This window comes from Oncorhynchus mykiss, chromosome 5 (assembly GCF_057628025.1).
Source record: "Oncorhynchus mykiss isolate SJ-2025 chromosome 5, ASM5762802v1, whole genome shotgun sequence".
Taxonomy (NCBI): domain Eukaryota; kingdom Metazoa; phylum Chordata; class Actinopteri; order Salmoniformes; family Salmonidae; genus Oncorhynchus; species Oncorhynchus mykiss.
In genome coordinates this window covers 68,067,442-68,088,961 of record NC_143026.1, presented here as the reverse complement: position 1 = coordinate 68,088,961, position 21,520 = coordinate 68,067,442, and the positions used below count along the sequence as shown (strand labels likewise).

General features: G+C 42.1%; 1 protein-coding gene across 16 annotated transcripts in view; it reads right to left on the bottom strand.

Annotated features, from left to right (window-relative positions):
* Positions 1 to 21,520, bottom strand: part of LOC110524384 (nuclear factor 1 C-type) — a 123,087-nt gene that overhangs the window by 75,861 nt on the left and 25,706 nt on the right. For all 16 annotated transcript variants that reach the window (XM_090235649.1, XM_090235652.1, XM_090235653.1 and 13 more), the window contains exon 2: positions 14,706 to 15,237. In XM_090235649.1, the coding sequence (XP_090091775.1) occupies positions 14,706 to 15,237 (532 nt within the window). The remainder of the gene's footprint in view (positions 1 to 14,705; positions 15,238 to 21,520) is intronic.

Sequence of the window (21,520 nt, the reverse complement as noted above, 5' to 3'; positions counted from 1 at the left end):
TCTTATAGAGATTTTTTTTAATGGAATTGCCACACATGTTTAATGCTTTTCGACCTGTCCCTAAATTAAAGTAATTGGTTCAGAGTTTGTTTTGATATTTTAACCTGTGTGTCGTGATTGTGTTTGGTGTAGGGGAACAAAATAAATTTATGCACGATAGCTCACGATGGCGCACAAGTGCAGCCGGTTTGGGTTCCGTGTGAGTCACTGGCTTACTTGTGCTCTTTCATGCCATCCCTAGGAGGGGTGCATCACTTGAGTGGGTTGAGTCACTGACGTGGTATTCCTGTCCGGGTTAGCGCACCCCCTAGGGATGTGCCGTGGGGGAGATCTTCATGGGCTATACTCGGCCTTGTCTCAGGATGGTAAGTTGGTGGTTGAAGATATCCCTCTAGTGGTGTGGGGGCTGTGCTTTGGCAAAGTTGGTGGGGTTATATCCTGCCTGTTTGGCCCTGTCTGGGGGTATCGTCGGACAGGGCCACAGTGTCTCCCGACCCCTCCTGTCTCAGCCTCCAGTATTTATGCTGCAAAAGTTTATGTGTCGGGGGGGCTAGGGTCAGTCTGTTATATCTGGACTATTTATCCTGTCTATCTGGTGTCCTGTGCGAAATTAAGTATGCTCTCTTTAATTCTCTCTCTTTATTTCTCTCTTTCTGATGACCTGAGCCCTAGGACCATGCCTCAGGACTACCTGGCATGATGACTCCTTGCTGTCCCTAGTCCACCTGGTCGTGCTGCTGCTCCAGTTTCAATTGTTCTGCATGTGGCTATGGAACCCTGACCTGTTCACCGGACGTTCTACCTGTCCCAGGCCTGCTGTTTCAACTCTCTAGAGACAGCAGGAGCGGTAGAGATACTCTGAATGATCGGCTACGAAAAGCCAACTGACATTTACTCCTGAGGTGCTGACCTGTTGCATCCTCTACAACCACTGTGATTATTATTATTTGACCCTGCTGGTCATCTATGAACATTTGAATATCTTGGCCATGTTCTGTTATAATCTCCACCCAGCACAGCCAGAAGAGGACTGGCCACCCCTCATAGCCTGGTTCCTCTCTAGGTTTCTTCCTAGGTGCTGGCCTTTCTAGGGAGTTTTTCCTAGCCACTGTGCTTCTACACCTGCATTGTTTGCTCTTTGGGGTTTTAGGCTAGGTTTCTGTACAGCACTTTGTGACATCAGCTGATGTAAGAAGGGCTTTATAAATACATTTGATTGATAACTACAAAAAAAATAGTTCTAAATATACACCTATTTCCTGTTCTGGACTAAGTTCAAATGAAATGGATCACCAGTCATCACTAGGCCTACTTTAAATAGCCCAATAACCAAGTCCAAATGCATAGATATTGATGTATGCCCAAGACCACTTGCTGTGCTAAAATTATACTTCCTTTGAGAACACAAACACCTAGAAAATGAAGGTATAAAAAAGCCAACGCACCACAAAACAACTTGCTTGTGGGACAGAGCATACAGGCATATCTCTTATTGAGTCAGTCTGTGTTGTTTCGTGTTCCTAGTAAACAGGCACATTAGTATCCTCTCACACCCCGGCCAGCCTGCCTATCTGAGTTCTCTCACATGTCCACTGACATCTCTCCAACACAGAGCCCGGACTCAGCACAATGCCTGGGTCGCTCCACGAATAGAGTACATTTTGCGTCCCTTTGATATTTTAAGTAGAAATGTTGCACCAATATTGAATTTAGAAAGTGTATTATATTAAATGAAGTGCCCTTTAAAGAGTGACTGCCTATAAAAAGCAACAAATCCATTTGAAAACAGCCTACAGTTGAAGTTGTAAGTTTACATACACTTAGGTTGGAGTCATTAAAACTTGTTTTTCAACCAATCCACACATTTCTTGTCAACAAACTAGTTTTTAATTTATTTCAATTCACCTTTATTTAACCAGGTAGGCTAGTTGAGAACAAGTTCTCATTTACAACTGCGACCTGGCCAAGAATAAAGCAAAGCAGTTCGACACATAAAACAACACAGAGTTACACATGGAATAAACAAAACAGAGAGTCAATAATACAGATGAAGAAAATCTATATACAGTGTATGCAAATGAGGTAAGATAAGGGAGGTAAGGCAATAAACAGGGCATGGTGGCGAAGTAAATACAATATAACAGTTAGACACTGGAGTGATTGATGTGAAGAATATGAATGTGCAAGTAGAAATACTGGGGTGCAAAGGAGCAAGATAAATAAATAAATACAGTATGGGGATGAGGTAGTTGGATGGGCTATTTGCAGATGGGCTATGTACAGGTGCAGTGATCTGTGAGCTGCTCTGACAGCTGTTGCTTAAAGTTAGTGAGGGAGATATGAGTCTCCAGCTTCAGTGAATTTTGCAGTTCGTTCTAGTCATTTGCAGCAGAAAACTGGAAGGAAAGGCGACCAAAGGAGGAATTGGCTTTTGGGGTGACCAGTGAGATATACCTGCTGGAGCGCATGCTACGGGTGGCTGCTGCTATGGTGACCAGTGAGATGAGATAAGGAGGGGCTTTACCGAGCAGAGACTTGTAGATGACCTGGAGCCAGGGGGTTTGGCAACGAGTATGAAGCGAGGGTCAGCCAACGAGAGCGTACAGGTCGCAGTGGTGGGTAGTATATGGGGCTTTGGTGACAAAACAGATGGCACTGTGATAGACTGCATCCACTTTGTTGAGTAGAGTGTTGGAGGCTATTTTGTAAATGACATCACCAAAGTTGATGGTCAGTAGGATGGTCAGTTTTACAAGGGTATGTTTGGCAGCATGAGTGAAGGATGCTTTGTTGCGAAATAGGAAGCCGATTCTAGATTTAATTTTGGATTGGAGATGATTAATATGAGTCTGGAAGGAGAGTTTACAGTCTAACCAGACACCTAGGTATTTGTAGTTGTCCACATATTCTAAGTCAGAGCCGTCCAGAGTAGTGATGCTGGACAAGCGGGCAGGTGCTGGCAGTGACCGGTTGAAAAGCATGCATTTAGTTTTACTTGCATTTAAGAGCAGTTGGAGGCCACGGAAGAAGAGTTGTATGGCATTGAAGCTCATCTGGAGTAGAGGTCGACCGATTAATTTTTATTTTATTTAAATGTTATTTTTGATACCTTTATTTAACTAGGCAAGTCAGTTAAGAACACATTCTTATTTTCAATGACAGCCTAGGAACGGTGCGTTAACTGGCTCGTTCAGGGGCAGAACGACAGATTTTCAACTTGTCTGCTCGGGGGATCCAATCTTGCAACCTTACGGTTAACTAGTCCAACGCAATAACGACCTGCCTCTCTCTCGTTGCACTCCACAAGGAGACTGCCTGTTACGCAAATGCAGTAAGCTAAGGTAAGTTGCTAGCTAGCATTAAACGTATCTTATAAAAAACAATCAATCATAATCACCAGTTAACTACACATGGTTGATGATATTACTAGATATTATCTAGCGTGTCTTGCGTTGCATATAATCTGACTGAGCATACAAGCATACAAGTATCTACGTATCTGACTGAGCGGTGGTAGGCAGAAGCAGGCGCGTAAACATTCATTCAAACAGCACTTTCGTGCGTTTTGCCAGCAGCTCTTCGTTGTGCGTCAAGCATTGCGCTGTTTATGACTTCAAGCCTATCAACTCCCGAGATGAGGCTGGTGTAACCGAAGTGAAATGGCTAGCTAGTTAGTGCGCGCTAATAGCGTTTCAAATGTCACTCGCTCTGAGCCTTCTAGTAGTTGTTGCCCTTGCCCTGCATGGGTAACGCTGCTTCGATGGTGGCTGTTGTCGGTGTGTTCCTGGTTCGAACCCAGGGAGTAGCGAGGAGAGGGACGGAAGCTATACTGTTACACTAGCAATACTAAAGTGCCTATAAGAACATCCAATAGTCAAAGGTTAATGAAATACAAATGGTAGAGAGAAATAGTCCTATAATTCCTATAATAACTACAACCTAAAACTTTTTACCTGGGAATATTGAAGACTCATGTTAAAAGGAACCACCAGCTTTCATATGTTCTCATGTTCTGAGCAAGGAACTGAAACGTTAGCTTTCTTACATAGCACATATTGCACTTTTACGTTCTTCTCCAACACTTTGTTTTTGCATTATTTAAACCAAATTGAACATGTTTCATTATTTACTTGAGGCTAAATTTATTTTATTGATGTATTATATTAATATATTAAGTTAAAATAAGTGTTCATTCAGTATTGTTGTAATTGTCATTATTACAAATAAATTAAATAAAAATCGGCCGATTAATTGGTATCTGCTTTTTTGGTCCTCCAATAATCGGTATCGGCGTTGAAAAATCATAGTCGGTCGACCTCTAGTAGAGAGTGAGACAAACCTGCCCAGCACCCCGACTTTGTTTACATAAGACAACACGTCACACATTTTTTTTACTTGAGAAATATTGCACCAAACAACTAATATGTAAAATTGCGCAACTGAAACATCCTTGGCAAAGGATGTAGATTTCTTGAGTTTCTAGATTCATTCTGGGGATTTTGAGGAAGTGAAATAGGCTTCCGCGTCTACAGTGTCACATGGGGGACAAACATCATTAACCAAACACGGAATCAGTCAGGACTAAAAAACGCACATGCATATTGGCATGGTCAGTGGCTCTGTAATATAGACCACATAGAACATTGAAAAAAATCAGTGTTTTTTATATGAATAAAGACTTGCTGAAGCACCAAACATCTGCATTTTGACATGTCCGTCTTTATGTTTTTCCCCACTTCTAGGAAGAGTTTAACCCACTTCAACCCAAAATATCGACATTTTTTAACCATCATTGTAAAGCCCTAGTTATGTTCTTGCTTTGACAAAGTCATTTCTAAAGAAAATAATCAATGTCATGTGATTAGTGATCAATTTACTTCTGTCCCTCATTTTAAGGTCAACCCTGTTATGTGAACTGAACTCTTGTTTAATATGGTGAAACGAATCCTTTTAAAAAGAAACTCATATACTAGTCAAGTGTAAAAGCAGGTGAGCTGGTTCTACTCTTTTTTTGGCCATTGTCTGGTGTTTTGTGATGGAAAACTGCATCAAGCATAAAACGTCAACCATGAAACCCATAGAAAGACAGGCTATACAAATGTTTTAACCATTTTTTAAAAATTTAATTGCCCTTCCCTGTTGCACACAACACGCTTCCATTTCCCCTGTCACAAGGGGGAGTAATGCCTGATTTAAGATGAAAACCTCAACCCTGTTACGGTCAGCCCTGTTACTTTAAAGCCACTTTATTGACACTTACTATAGTCTTTTTTATTAAGTTGAACTTGTGCTCTATGACAGAATGCTAAAAATGTGTTGATTTTTTAAACTTTTGTTTTTATCAAGTTACACTACCCAAAATGTACTCAATTCGTGGAACGACCCATCTGCATTCTGCCAGCACACTCCCAGCCTATCGATCTATTAGATTGATTACCGTAGCGCTGCAATGTCTTTGACTTTCACCCGTGACCTCCCTCTCTCTCATGCTATCTACTGTATTTTCTCACTCACTCTCTCTCCCTTCCTCTATTTATCTCTTGCTTGCCTTGCCTTTCTATCCATCTCCTCTCTCACACTGGCGGTATCTATGTGTGTGTGTGTGTGTGTGTGTGTGTGTGTGTGTGTGTGTGTGTGTGTGTGTGTGTGTGTGTGTGTGTGTGTGAGTGTAGAAGTCTGGTGATAATAGTGAAAGATAGGGTTGTGAAGGTGACTACAGTGGAATCACAGCCACCAACTCCCTGCTCTACTTCATTTCATATTGACATATGCAGCCAAGCGCAGGCTTGAGCGGGGAGGGAGGGGGAAAGGGGTCAGCCCCATGGATTTTCCAGCAGGCTGAAAGTGAGACTCCTGGCCAGGCTCAAGCTTTCCTTCTGTCAACTGGGAATGGGAGCCCTAAGGGCCAGAGGGGGTAGAGACAAAGGATACATAACTCTATTTACAGTAAACAAAAGGCAAACTTATATGACAACATGGACTAATGTCTTGTTTACCTTTAAACTTCTGTGTTTAAATATCAAGCAGTAATTAATACCACCACCAGATTGATTAATTCCTATGTTGAAAACCGTGGACTACCAATGAATGTAGCCTGGTGTTGTTCCATATCAGTCATACTACAGCACCTTCAAACTGCTGGCAGTGATATATGATAACAACCAGAGGGGAAAGGCATGCAAAACATGGAGGGAAGCTCACAGTACCATTTTTAGCCGTCCAAGGTGATATAATTAGCTCAAGTGTCTCTCACAGCCTGTTTCATTGGCTGTTAAAGAACTCCAGGCGCTGGCCCTTTAAAAGAGATTAGGCGAGAGCAGAACACCTCCCCCTATCGGAGGCAAACAACACTGCTGAACTTGACCTGAGGTGGCTCGCTCCTCCTCCCGCCCCTTCTAAATTTCCGTTGCCAGAGCCGCGGACCACATTCCTCTGTGGCTGTGTTGACTGAACATGCGTGTTGTTGACTGAGCCGGAGAGAGCGTGATCTCTCTGAGGCTGAGCCTCTGCAGCAGCAGACTCCAGCCGCCACAGTGCAATGTGCAGACTTACGGTATGCCGTTCAACAGTCACAGAGACAACTGTACTGTACAGTGCAGTGTAGTAGTTTTAGTCTGTGTGAGATAACAGCACAATGTTACAGTAAACACATACAGTACCAGTCAAAGGTTTGGACACACCTAATTCCAGAGTTTGTCTTTATTTTTACTACTTTCTACATTGTAGAATAATAGTGAAGACATCAACACTATGAAATAACACACATGGAATCATGTAGTAACCAAAAACAGTGTGAAACAAATCTAAATATATTTTATATTTGAGATTCTTCAAAGTAGCCACCCTTTGCCTCGATGGCAGTTTTGCACACTCTTGGCATTCTCTCAACCAGCTTCACAAGGTAGTCACCTAGAATGCATTTCAATTAACAGGTGTGCCTTGTTAAAAGTTCATTTGTGGAATTTCTTTCCTTCTTAATGTGTTTGAGCCAATCAGTTGTGTTGTGACAAGGTAGCGGTGGTATACAGAATATAGCCCTATTTGGTAAAAGACCAAGACCAAGTCCATATTATGGCAAGAACAGCTCAAATTAGCAAAAAGATACGACAGTTTTTCATTACTTTAAGACATGAAGGTCAGTCAATCCAGAACATTTCTTGAACTTTGAAAGTTTCTTCAAGTGCAGTAGCAAAAACCATCAAGGGCTATGATAAAACTGGCTCTAATGAGGACCGCCACAGGAAAGAGTAACCAGAGTAACCTCTGCTGCAGAGGATAAGTTCACTAGAGTTACCAGTCTCAGAAATTGCATCCCAAATAAATGCTTCACAGAGTTCAAGTAACAGACACATCTTAACATCAACTGTTCAGAGGAGACTGTGTGAATCAGGCCTTCATGGTCAAATTGCTGCAAAGAAACCACTACTAAAGGACACCAATAATAAGAAGAGACTTGCTTGGGCAACGAAACATGAGCAATGGACATTAGACCGATGGATATCTATCCATTGGTCTGATGAGTCCAAATTTGAGATTTTTGGTTCCAACCCCTGCGTCTTTGTGAGACGTAGAGTAGGTGAACGGATCATCTCTGCATGTATGGTTCCCACCGTGAAGCATGGAGGATGAGGCGTGATGGTACTTTGCTGGTGACACTGCCAGTGATTTATTTAGAATTCAAGGCACACTTAACCAGCATGGCTACCACAGCATTCTGCAGCGATACGCCATCCCGTCTGGTTTGCAATTAGTGGGACTATCATTTAACAGGACAATGACCCAACACACCTCCAGGCTGTGTAAGGGCTTTTTGACCAAGAAGGAGAGTGATGGAGTGCTGCATCAGATGACCTGGCTTCCACAATCACCTGACCTCAACCCAATTGGGGTTTGGGATGAGTTGGACCACAGAGGGAAGGAAAAGCAGCCAACAAGTGCTCAGCATATGTGGGAACTCCTTCAAGACTGTTTGTTGGAAAAGCATTCCTCATTAAGCTGGATGAGAGAATGCCAAGAGTGTGCAAAGCAGTCATCAAGGCAAAGGTTGGCTACTTTGAATCGAAAATCGAAAATATATTTTGATTTGTTCAACAATATTTTGGTTACTACATGATTCCATGTGTTAATTCATAGTTTTGATGTCTTCACTATTATTCTACAATGTAGAAAATAGTCAAATTAAAGAAAAACCTTTGAATGAGTAGCTGTATCCAAACTTTTGGCTGGTACTGTATATACACACACACGTGTTTTGTGCAGTGCTGTGGCTGCAGATGGAAGAGGCCGCAGATGGGAGGGGTTCACGGGCAGGTCGAGGAAGAGAGACTGAGCTCGGCTTCTCAATATGAGCTCACTTAGAACTTTGGCACACTCTCCTCACAAGAGTGTTTTGTGAAATTGGTTAAACCACCGTACAATCTATTATGACAACTTTTATGCCACATTGAGTTTAACAAAAAGTATTTGAACACGAGATCTGGAAAATCCCGAATGACACAATATAAGTTGAACGTGTTCAAAGAACTGGCACAGTAGCATTGGGTAATATTTTTTTCCGTTCTGTAATAAGAACTGTTAACTCAAACAACACATTTTAACCCAGCATTGTCCTTGCGCATCCAAAGCATGTAGGAGTACTGCACTCTGTTCAATCAGTTAAGATACCAAAACACAGGCCATGAGAAGGGACCAACACAAAGCCCAGCTGGTGTTGCTGTTTGATGGCTTAACACTGCTCACTCTGTCCAACTCAGAGATGAGAGCAGGGAGGAGGGGACAGAGAGCTCTGATGAAGAAAGCAGAACATAACATAGCCTTGAAACTGAAAGGGGGGTCTGTGCCTTTAAGAACAAATGCTGACTGGTTGTCTCCCTCCCCCTCCCCTCTCCCGCCTCCTTCATTTCCCTCTCTCAGCACTAGCCTTCCTCCCTCCCTCCCTCTTTCTTTGGTCTGAGTGAAAGTGAAAAGCTGCAGCTCCTTATCTGAGTGTTTACAGCCAGGGGTTTGTAGGCTATTAGGCAGGTCAGGTGACAGGGAGGCCGAGCAGCACCGTGACCCAGACGTTTCAGGGTGAAGGTCAACTAAGGGTGGGGGGAGGGGGGGTTGTGATAGGATTTACTGGGAGGGGCCAGCCGGCCAGAGGTAGATCAGTGGCTGAAACACGCAACACACAGCTGAGTACAGAAACCATTTCCAGTGCTAGCTCGGCTATCAGGTTCCCAGCCCCCCTTTCTTTTTCTCTGCCATCTTCCTTTTTCCGTTCACCTCAGGAACAGCCATGTTATTTATTCAATCTAAGCAAGTACAGCAGATTGACCAGAACAGAAAGGCTTTCAGCTTTCCAGATACAGTAGGCCAATCATATTCAGAGTGAAATGTAGAAAAATATCCTAAATAAAAATACCAAGCTATTAATAATTAAGAAGAAAACAAACTAAGCTAACAAGCGCCAAAACTTTTGCAAAATGTACTTTGGCTAAGAGTATTCAGGGAAATGAAAGCAATTATTGATAATGTAGCCTACACAACACACACAAATCACACCGGGACAGTGTGCATAGCAGGGAACATCCACAGGGTTTCCTGGGCTGTACATGGGAGTACTGTACAGTACAGTATGTACAATTGCATGATGATACTGGTGGTGACATGAGAAGGTAATGAATGTGAGCATCCGTAGCTGCAGAGGGAGGGAGGGGTGGGAGGCCTGTGTGTGAATCGGGGCTGTGTGGAGACAGCCTGCCCTAGGATGCTGCTATTGCTGAGCACATGAGGTTGGTGGCACCTTAATTGGGGAGGACGGACTCGTGGTATTGACTGGAGCGGAATAGTGGGATGGTATCAAACACACCTTTGTGTTTGCTGCCATTCCATTTGCTCTGTTCCAGCCATTACTATGAGCTGTCCTCCCCTCAGCAGCCCCCACTGTTGCGGAGTCACCCTATCTGGGCCACCGCACTGCACACACACCATTGGCAAAATTGCCACGGGGGATGGGACATGTCAATACGTCCCACCCAATAATTTCTTTAAAACCCCCCCAAAAATAGATATATTATTTTTTATAACCATTAAGCAATGGCTAAATGTGTAGAATTGCAGGGAATTAACTCTAACGGTCAACTTTGGGCACAAAAACGTTCCAACTACTCCTCTTTCTCAAATGTTCAAACATAAATAGGGTGTGCCTTTGTTGTGTCATACTGGTCATGCACGCCACGATAAAACATAGCTAGTTCACTAGCTAAGCTAGCTACGTGTAGTTAGCCAGTAACTCCTCCAGTATGTGTTGACGTCATTTCACAGGATTTGTTTTTGGACAAAAGATGTAGAGCACGGTTTCCCAACTGGCCTGTGGGTGGTTTTATTTGTCTCCCCAAGTCTTCTGAGCAAAAAAAAAATATACATATTTTTATTGTTGGACATAAATATATACATATTTTTATTGTTGGACATAAATATATACATATTTTTATTGTTGGACATATATATATATATATATATATATATATATATATATATATATATATATTATTATTTATTTTTTTATTTTTTTATTTTTTTTACACCATTTATCATCGCAAATTGATGTTCATTTTGGAAATCTGTTCCAAAATATTTCCACGCATAATAGAGATATAAACTGAGTGTACAAATAATTTGCTCTTTCCATGACATCGACTGACCAAGTGAATCCAGGTGAAAGCCATGATCCCTTATTGATGTCACTTGTTAAATCCACTTTAATCTGTGTAGATGAAGCGGAGGAGACAGGTTCAAGAGAGATTTTTAAACATTGAGACATGTATTGTGTGCCCCGGTCAGAGAGTGAATGGGCAAGATTGAAGTGCCTTTGAACGGGGTATGGTAGTAAGTGCCAGGTGCATTGATTTGTGTTAAGAATTGCAACGCTGCCAGGTTTTTCACGCTCAACAGTTTCCCGTGTCTATCAATAATGGTTCACCACCCAAAGGACATCTAGCCAACTTGACACAACTGTGGGAAGCATTGGTGTCAACATGGGCCAGTATCCCTGTGGAATGCTTTCGACATCTTGTAGAGTCCATGCCCAGATGAATTGAGGCTGTTCTGAGGGCAAGGGGGGTGCAACTCGATATTATATGCTGACTAGATGGGGCATCTCTCACATAGGGCATCTCTCACGTGCCATCTCTCACATGTTGATTTTGTCCATCCACACCAGACAAGATCAGGACATGCAGGTTGAAATATCAAAGCGAACTCTGAACCAACTATATTCATTTGGGGACAGTTTGAAACACATGAAGCATTCATGAACATTTAGCTAGCTAGTTGCTGCTAGCTAATTTGTCCTGGGATATAAACATTGGGTTGTTATTTTACCTGAAATTCACAAGGACCTTTTTTCTGGATCTTTGTAGAATTTTTACCCATTTTGACTCACACAAAATCGTATGTTCTCTACTCCAACAATTCATCCACAGAAAAAAAGGGGAAACCTAGTTAGTTTTTAGTAATCTCTCCTCCTCCTCCGTCTTCTTTTTCTTCTGTGGACTTTATATAGCGGTTGGCAACCAACTTTGACTGGAGTGTGGACCTCAGTTCATCTTTCAATCAACCATGTGGGTATATGCTCCTAAAAACCAATGAGGAGATGGGACTTGAAGCGCATCAAGAGTCAAAAATAGAACCTGGTTCTATTTTAGTGCCTGGCTACACAGACGCTCGTTGACGCGCGCAAGCAGCTTTGATTAAATTATTGAATAACAAGTATGTGTACATTTATTTTGCAATGCTCATGCACACAACGCAGGCGGTGTGGTCAGCGTCTTAGGAAGGTGTTCTTGATGTTTTAGTGTATGGTCATGACTAGAGGTCGACCGATTATGATTTTTCAACGCCGATACCAATACCGATTATTGGGGGACCAAAAAAGCCGATACCGATTAATCGGCCGATTTAAAAACAATGTATTTGTAATAATGACAATTACAACAATACTGAATTAACACTTATTTTAACTTAATATAATACATCAATAAAATCAATTTAGCCTCAAGTAAATAATGAAACATGTTCAATTGGGTTTAAATAATGCAAAAACAAAGTGTTGGAGAAGAAAGTAAAAGTGCAATATGTGCTATGTAAGAAAGCTAACGTTTCAGTTCGTTGCTCAGAACATGAGAACATATGAAAGCTGGTGGTTCCTTTTAACATGAGTCTTCAATATTCCCAGGTAAGAAGTTTTAGGTTATAGTTATTATAGGAATTATAGGACTATTTCCCTCTATACCATTTGTATTTCATTAACCTTTGACTATTGGATGTTCTTATAGGCACTTTAGTATTGCCAGTGTAACAGTATAGCTTCCGTCCCTCTCCTCGCTCCTCCCTGGGCTCGAACCAGCAACACAACGACAACAGCCACCATCGAAGCAGCGTTAACCATGCAGAGCAAGGGGAACAACTACTAGAAGGCTCAGAGCGAGTGACGTTTGAAACGCTATTAGCGCACGTTAAATAGCTAGTGTTAAATAGCTATTGAAAATAAGAACGTGTTCTTGACTGACTTGCCTAGTTAAAGGTATAAAATATTAAAATAAAATAAAAATCGGCGCCCAAAAATACCGATTTCCGATTGTTATGAAAACTTGAAATCGGCCCTAATTAATCGGCCCTAATTAATCGTCCCTAATTAATCGGCCATTACGATTAATCGGTCGACCTCTAGTCATGACCATCGGGCCGCAGCTGAATCTAGTTGATGATCCCTGCTGTAGAAATAAGTAAGAAATGGGACTTCTGTAGCCAAATATCTTATTCATCAATTTGTATTTATTTTAATGACCTGGTATGATGGTACAGTACATTGATCAGCTATACAGTTTAAAGGCGTTATTTGTGTTTTTGCCAAGTCAACCTTTAAAGTAACTGTCCAGTGTTTCCAGATTTATATGAAATGTATTACAATATGAGTGAAATAGTTTTCCTTCCAAAAAAAAATGTTATTATGTATGTTAAAAATAAGCTTTTCTGTGTTGGAATGGTGTAGGCGTACGGCAACAACAGAATAGTGTGGGTGTATACTGGTCATTAAAAATATTCATGCGAGTAGACTGCATGGCCAGCTCATTCTCCTCAGGAAGGTGACATCATCCTCTATGAGGAAATAGCAAGCATTTGTTAAACGGTCTGTTTGAGATACAAGTGGGGGGTTTTTCTTCAATTTATGCTTTGGCCACAAATATGAGTATAGGATGAGTCAACAACATTATTTAGGTATGAGTTAACAGAATATTATCTGGACAGTTACTTTAAAACTGCAAAATTTTCTCTCAGCCTCATGGCAAAATGTGTAGAATAGCAGTATAAAACTGGAAATTGTTCTCTGTGCCCCATGGCAAAATGTGTTGAAATGCAGGAAGTTAGCGGTTTTCACGTAATTTTTCAAGAAAAGCATTAAAAGTAATGTCAAACTGTGTAGAATTGCAGGAAATGCATTTAAAATATATACACCACAATTTTGGCCATGCCACACACACACATATATACGCACACATCACCCCCTCACACTCGCTCTCCATCATCCTGACACACACACACACACACACACACACACACACACAAACACACACACACACACACACACACACACACACACACACACGACCCTGTCTGTCTGCTAGGGTCAACTCACACACGGAGGGGCTGAGGACTTCATCTGCAGTGCTAATTCCCAGCGTTCAGTATTTAAAACAGCAAAACTATTATTTTAACTGCATACGGACGCCAAATTGTTCCCATAATATTTTAAAGCTGTTTTCATTGTAACAGAGGCTTATAGTCGCAGATTATTCCGTTTTTATTATCATTTTATTTGATGACAGACTGTGCTCCTCCCTGCCACTAAAGACGCCTAATAGAACAGCCTATTCGCCTAATAGTGGGCACACAGGCCCATTGTGTGTGTATCCTAATGGTTGTGGGTTATGTGGGGTGGCCTGGCAGGCTGATTGGGACCCACAGCAGGGGCCAGGGAAGAGCTGCCCCATCAGAGGATGAGCCAAGTAGCAGTGGCTATGCAGAGTGGTCCTGGCTGATGTCTGCTGGCACCAGCCCTGAGAGACAGCCCGCCTGCCTGTGCATCAGCTGGCGCCCAGCTTTCCCCGCTAACTACCAGGCTACACCCTTTTTTATTCAACACTGTACATTTTAACACATCTCTGAGGCTGATGTTCGAAACCCATGCTCATTTAAAATGATTTACACTGTCAGGACTTTTTCTTTCTCTCTCTCTCTCCCGGTAACGGTCAGTCTCTCTCCTTCAAAATAAACCAACTTCTACAGCACAGTGCTGTGACAGAGTAGAACAGATGTTTAAAAGGTCCCAGAGCACGGTGCTAGGTGTGCTGCTGCAGGATGTGTGCGTTTACAACACCACCCCTGGACAGGGCTGAACATCCACTGAGTCTTCACTATGACACAGTATCTATGTAGACTTCCTCCTACAGCACTGACATGTCACTGACACTTAAGGATACTTCCTACCTATAGTCTGTTCCTAGTAAAACACATAGGCGTCATAATTCTAATCATTATTTGCCATTACTGTACGGGGAGGAAATATATATTCTAAATGGTCAACAGTTGACTGACTTCTGATAAAGACTATAAAGAGGGAGAATGCGTGTGTGTGTGTGTGTTTGTGAGTGCAGTGCACGTACCTCTCTCCTGTACGAAGTAGGCCAGGTAGAGGTCCAGCTCCTTGACCGAGACGCTGATGTGGTGTGGCTGGACACAGAGGATGGGGTTGTTGCATGGCCCAGCCTTGACCAGGCGCTCTCCGTCCGTGCTCTCCAGCGGGATGCCCTTGAACAAGATGACCATGACCAGGTCCAGCCTCCACACCTTGTCGGCCTGACGCAGGCAGTCGATCCTCCTCATCTTGCCCTTCTGGTCAGGGTTAGAGAGGACGCAGCAGGGGGTCTTCTTCCCTGTGATAGACAGCACAAAGTCCTCGCGGCACTCGGGCCGGATGTCCTTGCGGAGTTTGGCCAGCAGCCGCGACGCCCACTTCTGCTTGACCTCGGGCTTCTCTCCCAGCAGCTCGTCCTTCACTGCACGCTCTTCCTCCTTGGTCATCCTCTTCTCGTGCTTCTTGAAGTACTTGCGTTTGCGCGCCTGCAGGTTGAACCAGGTGTAGGCGAAGGCACGCACATGCGGCAGTAGGGCCTCAATGAACGGATGAAACTCATCCTGGAGAAAGAGACAAGGGAAGAAGGGGTCAGTACTACAGTACCAGAAAAGACCACGCTGTATGAACCGTAACCGTTAACAGCATCTATAGTATGTGTGTATGGAACAAATGACCGTAAATAAAATACAAGTTTAACCATAGTTGTTCTTTGTCTCCATGCTCTGTAAAACACCACCACCAACAGTAATCATTTATTCAATTATGCTTTGTTGATTGTTTTCCTTCTTTGTGGTCCGATTTTCAACAACCAAAATATACATCTGCGTGCCTTTGGGGCACATCACAAGCCAGTTGCTTTGCTGTTTAGAACACAACCGTTCAGCAATGTCCTCTTGGTATCTCTAATTACTTCCATATTTCCACAGAGCAAAAAGACCATATACACCAGCTTGCCCACACCTAGTAATTCCAGGGTTTTTCTTAATTTTGACTATTTTCTACATTGTAGAATAATAGTGAAGACATCAAAACTATTAACTAACACATATGGAATCATGTAGTAACCAAAACATTTTTTTAAACAAATCAAAATCTCTTTAAGATTTTAGATTCTTCAAAGTAGATCAGTCAATCCGGGAAAATTTCAAGAACTTTGAACGTTTCTTCAAGTGCAGTCGCATAAACCATCAAGAGCAATGATGAAGCTGGCTCTCATGAGGACCCCCACAGGAAAGGAAGACCCAGAGTTACCTCTGCTGCAGAGGATACGTTCATTAGAGTTACCAGCCTCAGAAATTGCAGGCCAAATAAATGCTTCACAGAGTTCAAGTAACAGACACATCTCAACATCAACTGTTCAGAGTTGAAATTATAAATATATTTTATTTGGTTTAACACTTTTTTGGTTACTACATGATTCCATGTTATATCGTAGTTGTGATGTCTTCACTACTATTCTTCAATGTAGGAAATAGTCAAAATAAAGAAAAAACCTGGAATGAGTGTCTAAACTTCTGACTGCTACTGTTTAATATGCATATATGGTAGTAAATATAGGCACGGTGCCTGCGTGTATGTGTTTGTACTTATGCAGGTTGAGCCAAACAATGTATTTGTTTGTGAGCACATAGTTGTTTGTGAGCACATAATAGGCTATAAATGCATGCATATGTATGTGTTTGTACTCGCACATGGAGGCCAATGACTTTTGAGTGACTGCGTGCAAAGAGACCATCCATCCAAATATAATTCAATGAAACTTGCACATACAAGCAGAGTTAAAGCTGTATTGCGAGTATAGTGGTCAAATTGGTACAAGCCATTCGCCCTGCTGCCCTTTTGGCTTAGTATGTTTGTCCTCGGGTCTAAGAGGTTCCACCCTTTGTGGAATACAAATGTCACAATATCAACTATCCAGTGATCATCATCTCTTTCATAAAACTGTACAATTCCGAATAGAACATTCTAGAATCTCTTTCCTCAAAGGGTTAATATGTTGATTGATGGAGTCTCTATGGGCTGCTTGGTGTCCACACACAGAGGTTGGAGCAGTGTGTGAAGGTGCTTCAGAGAGCCAGTACAGGCCCTAGAAGCCGGCCCAGGGAGTGTAATTGGACATGACTGTGGCACTCTGCAGATCTCATGCAATAAACAGTCTGCAGTACTACTCTCAGCAGCACAACATTTTAAATGCTTCCAGCTGTCTCAACCATGGCTGCCTGCTCCAAGCAGACGACATCGGGTTCAGATAAATCTTTTAAAAACCCATCCCTCCCACACTGATGTTTCATTTCATCTGGGATGGCCAGTGTATTCTTTCCTTTGTTCTTGAAAAGTAACACTGCTGTTTTTATGAAATAAAATATGCATCATGTCCTTGAGTGGTTTCTGTATGATAAGGTTTCTGTATGATAAGTTTTATGCTTTTAAAAAAAAACTTTAATCGCAATAAAACATCTGTGGTGACATCCTTCATTCAAGGTTTATTCAGTCTGGCTTCATTGTATTCCGATTCGGGACAGTTGTAAAAACCAGCAGTGACTCCACTGAGAAGAGGAAGCCAGACTTATACCTTCTATTCTAAACAGTAACAGCAGGGCAAATTGTGTTTTCATGTCCGCTTATGTCAACTTTATATCTGAACAGGGTTCAAAGAAAACAGTCAGCTGTAATTCCGGGGTTCAGAGTCCCTTGTCTTGGCTTGTTGAATGCACAGCACACATACACACATCTACAATCAGGGGCGGAAGAGGGATCATGGAGAAGTGATAGAGTTACGGTGTAAACGTTCCAAAGCTAACAAAGAGAAACTCTCCTGATAGAAACCAGAGGCCTGGAAACAAGACAGACAATCTGATGAGGGCTTTATGATTTTCCAAAAAGAGAAGGCAATTCAACACTGCCACGGGTACAACAATCTCTCAGTACATCTATATAACATCGACATAACGTTTGGGTTTTGAACTGAACATTTAAAGTAGAGCTGCATCTCTCCTGTCAAAATGAAGAGAAGTTAGCTTCCATTTCAGGCATTCGTAAATCATGTGTTTTAGCCAAATGATAACACCACAAAACGTTTACGGCAGGAAGCCTGAAGATATTGTAATAGTTGGAGGCCGAGGCCAAATCCATTTTCAATGTGTGCTATACATCTCAATTGGGGGGTTATTTAACAGTCTGGCCCAGCCATACAAGACTCGTAACCATGGATGTTTCCCTCCCTGGCCCATGTAGAGTTGCTCTCATTAAGCACATTGAGCTGGAATCTTCACCAACCACTCCTGGGGCAAAAGTAAACACTAATTAGGATTTCACGGCGGTTAGTTCATATTTTTGAAATATTTCCATGATGCTTAGAGTGAACTCCAAACATGTTAACTGGAGTTCAAGGGGTGCATTTCTGATCTTTAGGGTAGGTCGCTCTTTTCCACTTATCCCTGCCTCCACTTTCATGATGTTCTTATGTTTTCTTAGCTCTTTTCATCCACATACCCCCTAGCTAGCCTCCATCTGTGCAAACCAGACTTTTACAGGCCCCTAATGGTAGTCTCTAGCCACACAAACCTGTCCCTCTTTCACCTGTGCTCCAGCGTCTCTTCAGCCCAATCCCACCCCAATACACAGGTGAATAGAGGTCTGAGACCAAACAGACGCCTTCATTTAAATGTACCCATTAACCTAGCTGCAAAACAAGTGCTGCCTTATGGCGTGTTTACTACAGTAACACGAGGATGAAAAAGCTGCGCAGAGGGAAGGAGTTGAGAAGCAGGCCCTCGCTCTCCTCTTGCCTTTCCATATTAGGCCTGGACCTACTCCAATGGAATGCTCTGCTTTTCCTACAATCAAAATCAAAGGGTTGCCTCGACTTCAGATCTGTTTACACTCTGACGATGAGAATGTTATTGATAAACAGAAGTGATGAATGAGTTCCCTATTGCAAACAGACTGCAGATCTTTGATCAGAGCCTGGGTCTGATGGCAGCTCAGCGCAGAGGCCTGCTGAGAGATCCGCTCTGTGCACCTAGCTCAGTCCGGCCACTCAATGGTATCCCTTACAAAAAAAAACACTTGGTTTTCGGACACGTGTGAACAAATCACTTCCGAAAAATTCCACGTGAACGTCACTTTATTTTATGTCTATTATATTTTTTTACAATGTCTATTATATATTTTATTGTATGTCTATTATATATATATATCCCCCCCCCCCCCCCCCAAGAACCAGACACAAGGTTTTCAGACATGTGAAGTTTCACTTTTCACGTGACAATTATTTTTCCCATGTTTATTTTTTACCACGTCCAGCTACATCTGGTCTTCCATCCAGGGACAGACCAGGACCAACCCTGCAGTGGGAAGCAGGGTGGTACGTCGCTGGAATGAACCTGACAAAACTTGCAACTGCAAGAAAAGACATCCAAAACAAAGGCCAATGTAACATAATATTTATTTCACTGAAAAAAAAACATTTGGCATCCAACGATTTCCTTGTAATATTTCGTTTTGCAATCAATACTTTTGGGTTTATGTTTTGCTTTCAATACCATTATTTTTGTTTGCAATAATGAGAATTTTGTTCTCGACTTCTGAAGTTTGCTTGATATTAATGGAGCAAAAGTAACTCACTCACTACAGGATCGCACCATATTATAACACTATTACTCTTTTAAAAGGTGTTTAAAGGGGAAATCCTTGATTAAAACATCAACAAAGTGACCTCCCCGCCACAGTTTCAGTAAAAAGCTGAGGGATGGGGCTTGAGAAATGCAACCACAAAGAAACATAATTATATTGATGCCAGCACTCAACCACTATCAAATCCATAGACTATGCTATGGATGCAAGGACTGACTAACCACGATATCAAAATGATAGTTTTAACCATGTTTTTAGGATATACAGTTGTTGTTTACGCTTTGTTTACAAACATTGGAGAAAACAAGCTAATATTTGGAGTTATGATGGGGTACGACAATTCAACCTGGTTTCAGAGAATTTCGTATTATTCTGTATGAATGAATTACATTTTATTTTTGTGTCAAATCGCCAGTTGGCAACCCATCCCTTATGCGATTAAATTGACACACCAACAAATATTATAATAATTAACTGTGATAATTAATTGATCGTTCTTCTTCCGGTGTTCTCTGCAGTTCGCATTGCATAAAGAGTGAAACATTATTTGATCAAAATAATGTATTCTGAAAGTATTCAGACCCTTTGACTTTTTCCACGTTTTGTTACGTTACAGCCTTCTTCTAAAATTGATTAAAGTGTTTTATCCCCCTCATCAATCTATACACAATACATTGTAATGACAAAGCAAAAACAGATTTTTTGAAATGTTTGCAAATGTACATAAAAAATGTAAATATCACATTCACATAAGTATTCAGACCCTTTACTCAGAACATTGTTGAAATACCTTTGGCAGTGATTACAGCCTTGAGTCTTCTTGGATATGATGTTACAAGCTTGGCATAACTTTATTTGGTGAGTTTCACCTGTTCCTCTCTGCAGATCCTCTCAAGCTCTGTCAGGTTGGATTGGGAGAGTCGCTGCACAGCAATTTTCAGGTCTCTACAGAGATGTTAGATCGGGTTCAAATCCAGACTCTGGCTGGGCCACTCAAGGACATTCAGAGACATGTCCCGAAGCCACTCCTGCAATGTCTTGGCTGTGTGCTTAGGGTCATTGTCCTGTTGGAAGGTAAACCTTCACCCCAGTCTGATGTCCTGAGTGCTCTGGAGCAGGTTTTCATCAAGGATCTCTCTGTACTTTGCTCTATTTATCTTTGCCTCGATTCTGACTAGTCTCCCAGTCCCTGCCGCTGAAAAACATCCCCACAGCATGATGCTTCCACCATCATGCTTTACCGTAGGGACGCTGCCAGGTTTCCTCAAGACATGACGCTTGGCACTCAGGCCAAAGAGTACAATCTTGGTTTCGTCAGACCAGAGAATCTTGTGTCTCATGGTCTGAGAGTTCTTTAGGTGCCTTTTGGCAAACTCCAAGCGGCCTGTCATGTGACTTTTACTGAGGAGTGGCATCCGTCTGGCTACTACCATAAAGGCCTGATTGTTGGAGTGTTGCAGAGATGGCTGTTCTTCTGTAAGGTTCTACCACCTCCACAGAAGAACGCTGGAGCTCTGTCAGAGTGACCATCGGGTTCTTGGTCACCTCCCTGACCAAGGCCCTTCTCCACGATTGCTCAGTTTGGCCAGGCGGCCAGATCCAGGAAGAGTCTTGGTGGTTCCAAACTTCTTCCATTTAAGAATGATGGAGGCCACTGTGTTCTTGGGTACCTTCAATGCTGCAGAAATGTTTTGGTACCCTTCCCTTGATCTGTGTCTCGACACAATCCTGTCTCGGCGCTCTACGGACAATTCTAACAAACTTATGCCTTGGTTCTTTCTCTCACATGCACTGTCAACTGTGGGACCTTATATAGACAGGTGTGTGCCTTTCCAAATCATGTCCAATCAATTGAATTTACAGGTGGACTCCAATCAAGTTGTAGAAACATCTCAAGGATGATCAATGGAAACAGGATGCACCAGAGCTCAATTTAGAGTCTTATAGCAAAGGGTCTGAATACTTACAGTTGAAGTCAGAAGTTTAAATACACCTTAGCCACATACATTTAAACTCAGTTTTTCACAATTCCTGACATTTAATCCTAGTAAATATTCCCTGTCTTAGGTCAGTTAGGAACACCACTTTATTTTAAGAATGTGAAATGTCAGAATAATAGTAGAGAGAATTATTTATTTCAGCTCTTATTTCTTTCATCACATTCCCAGTGGGTCAGAGGTTTACATACACTCAATTAGTATTTGGTAG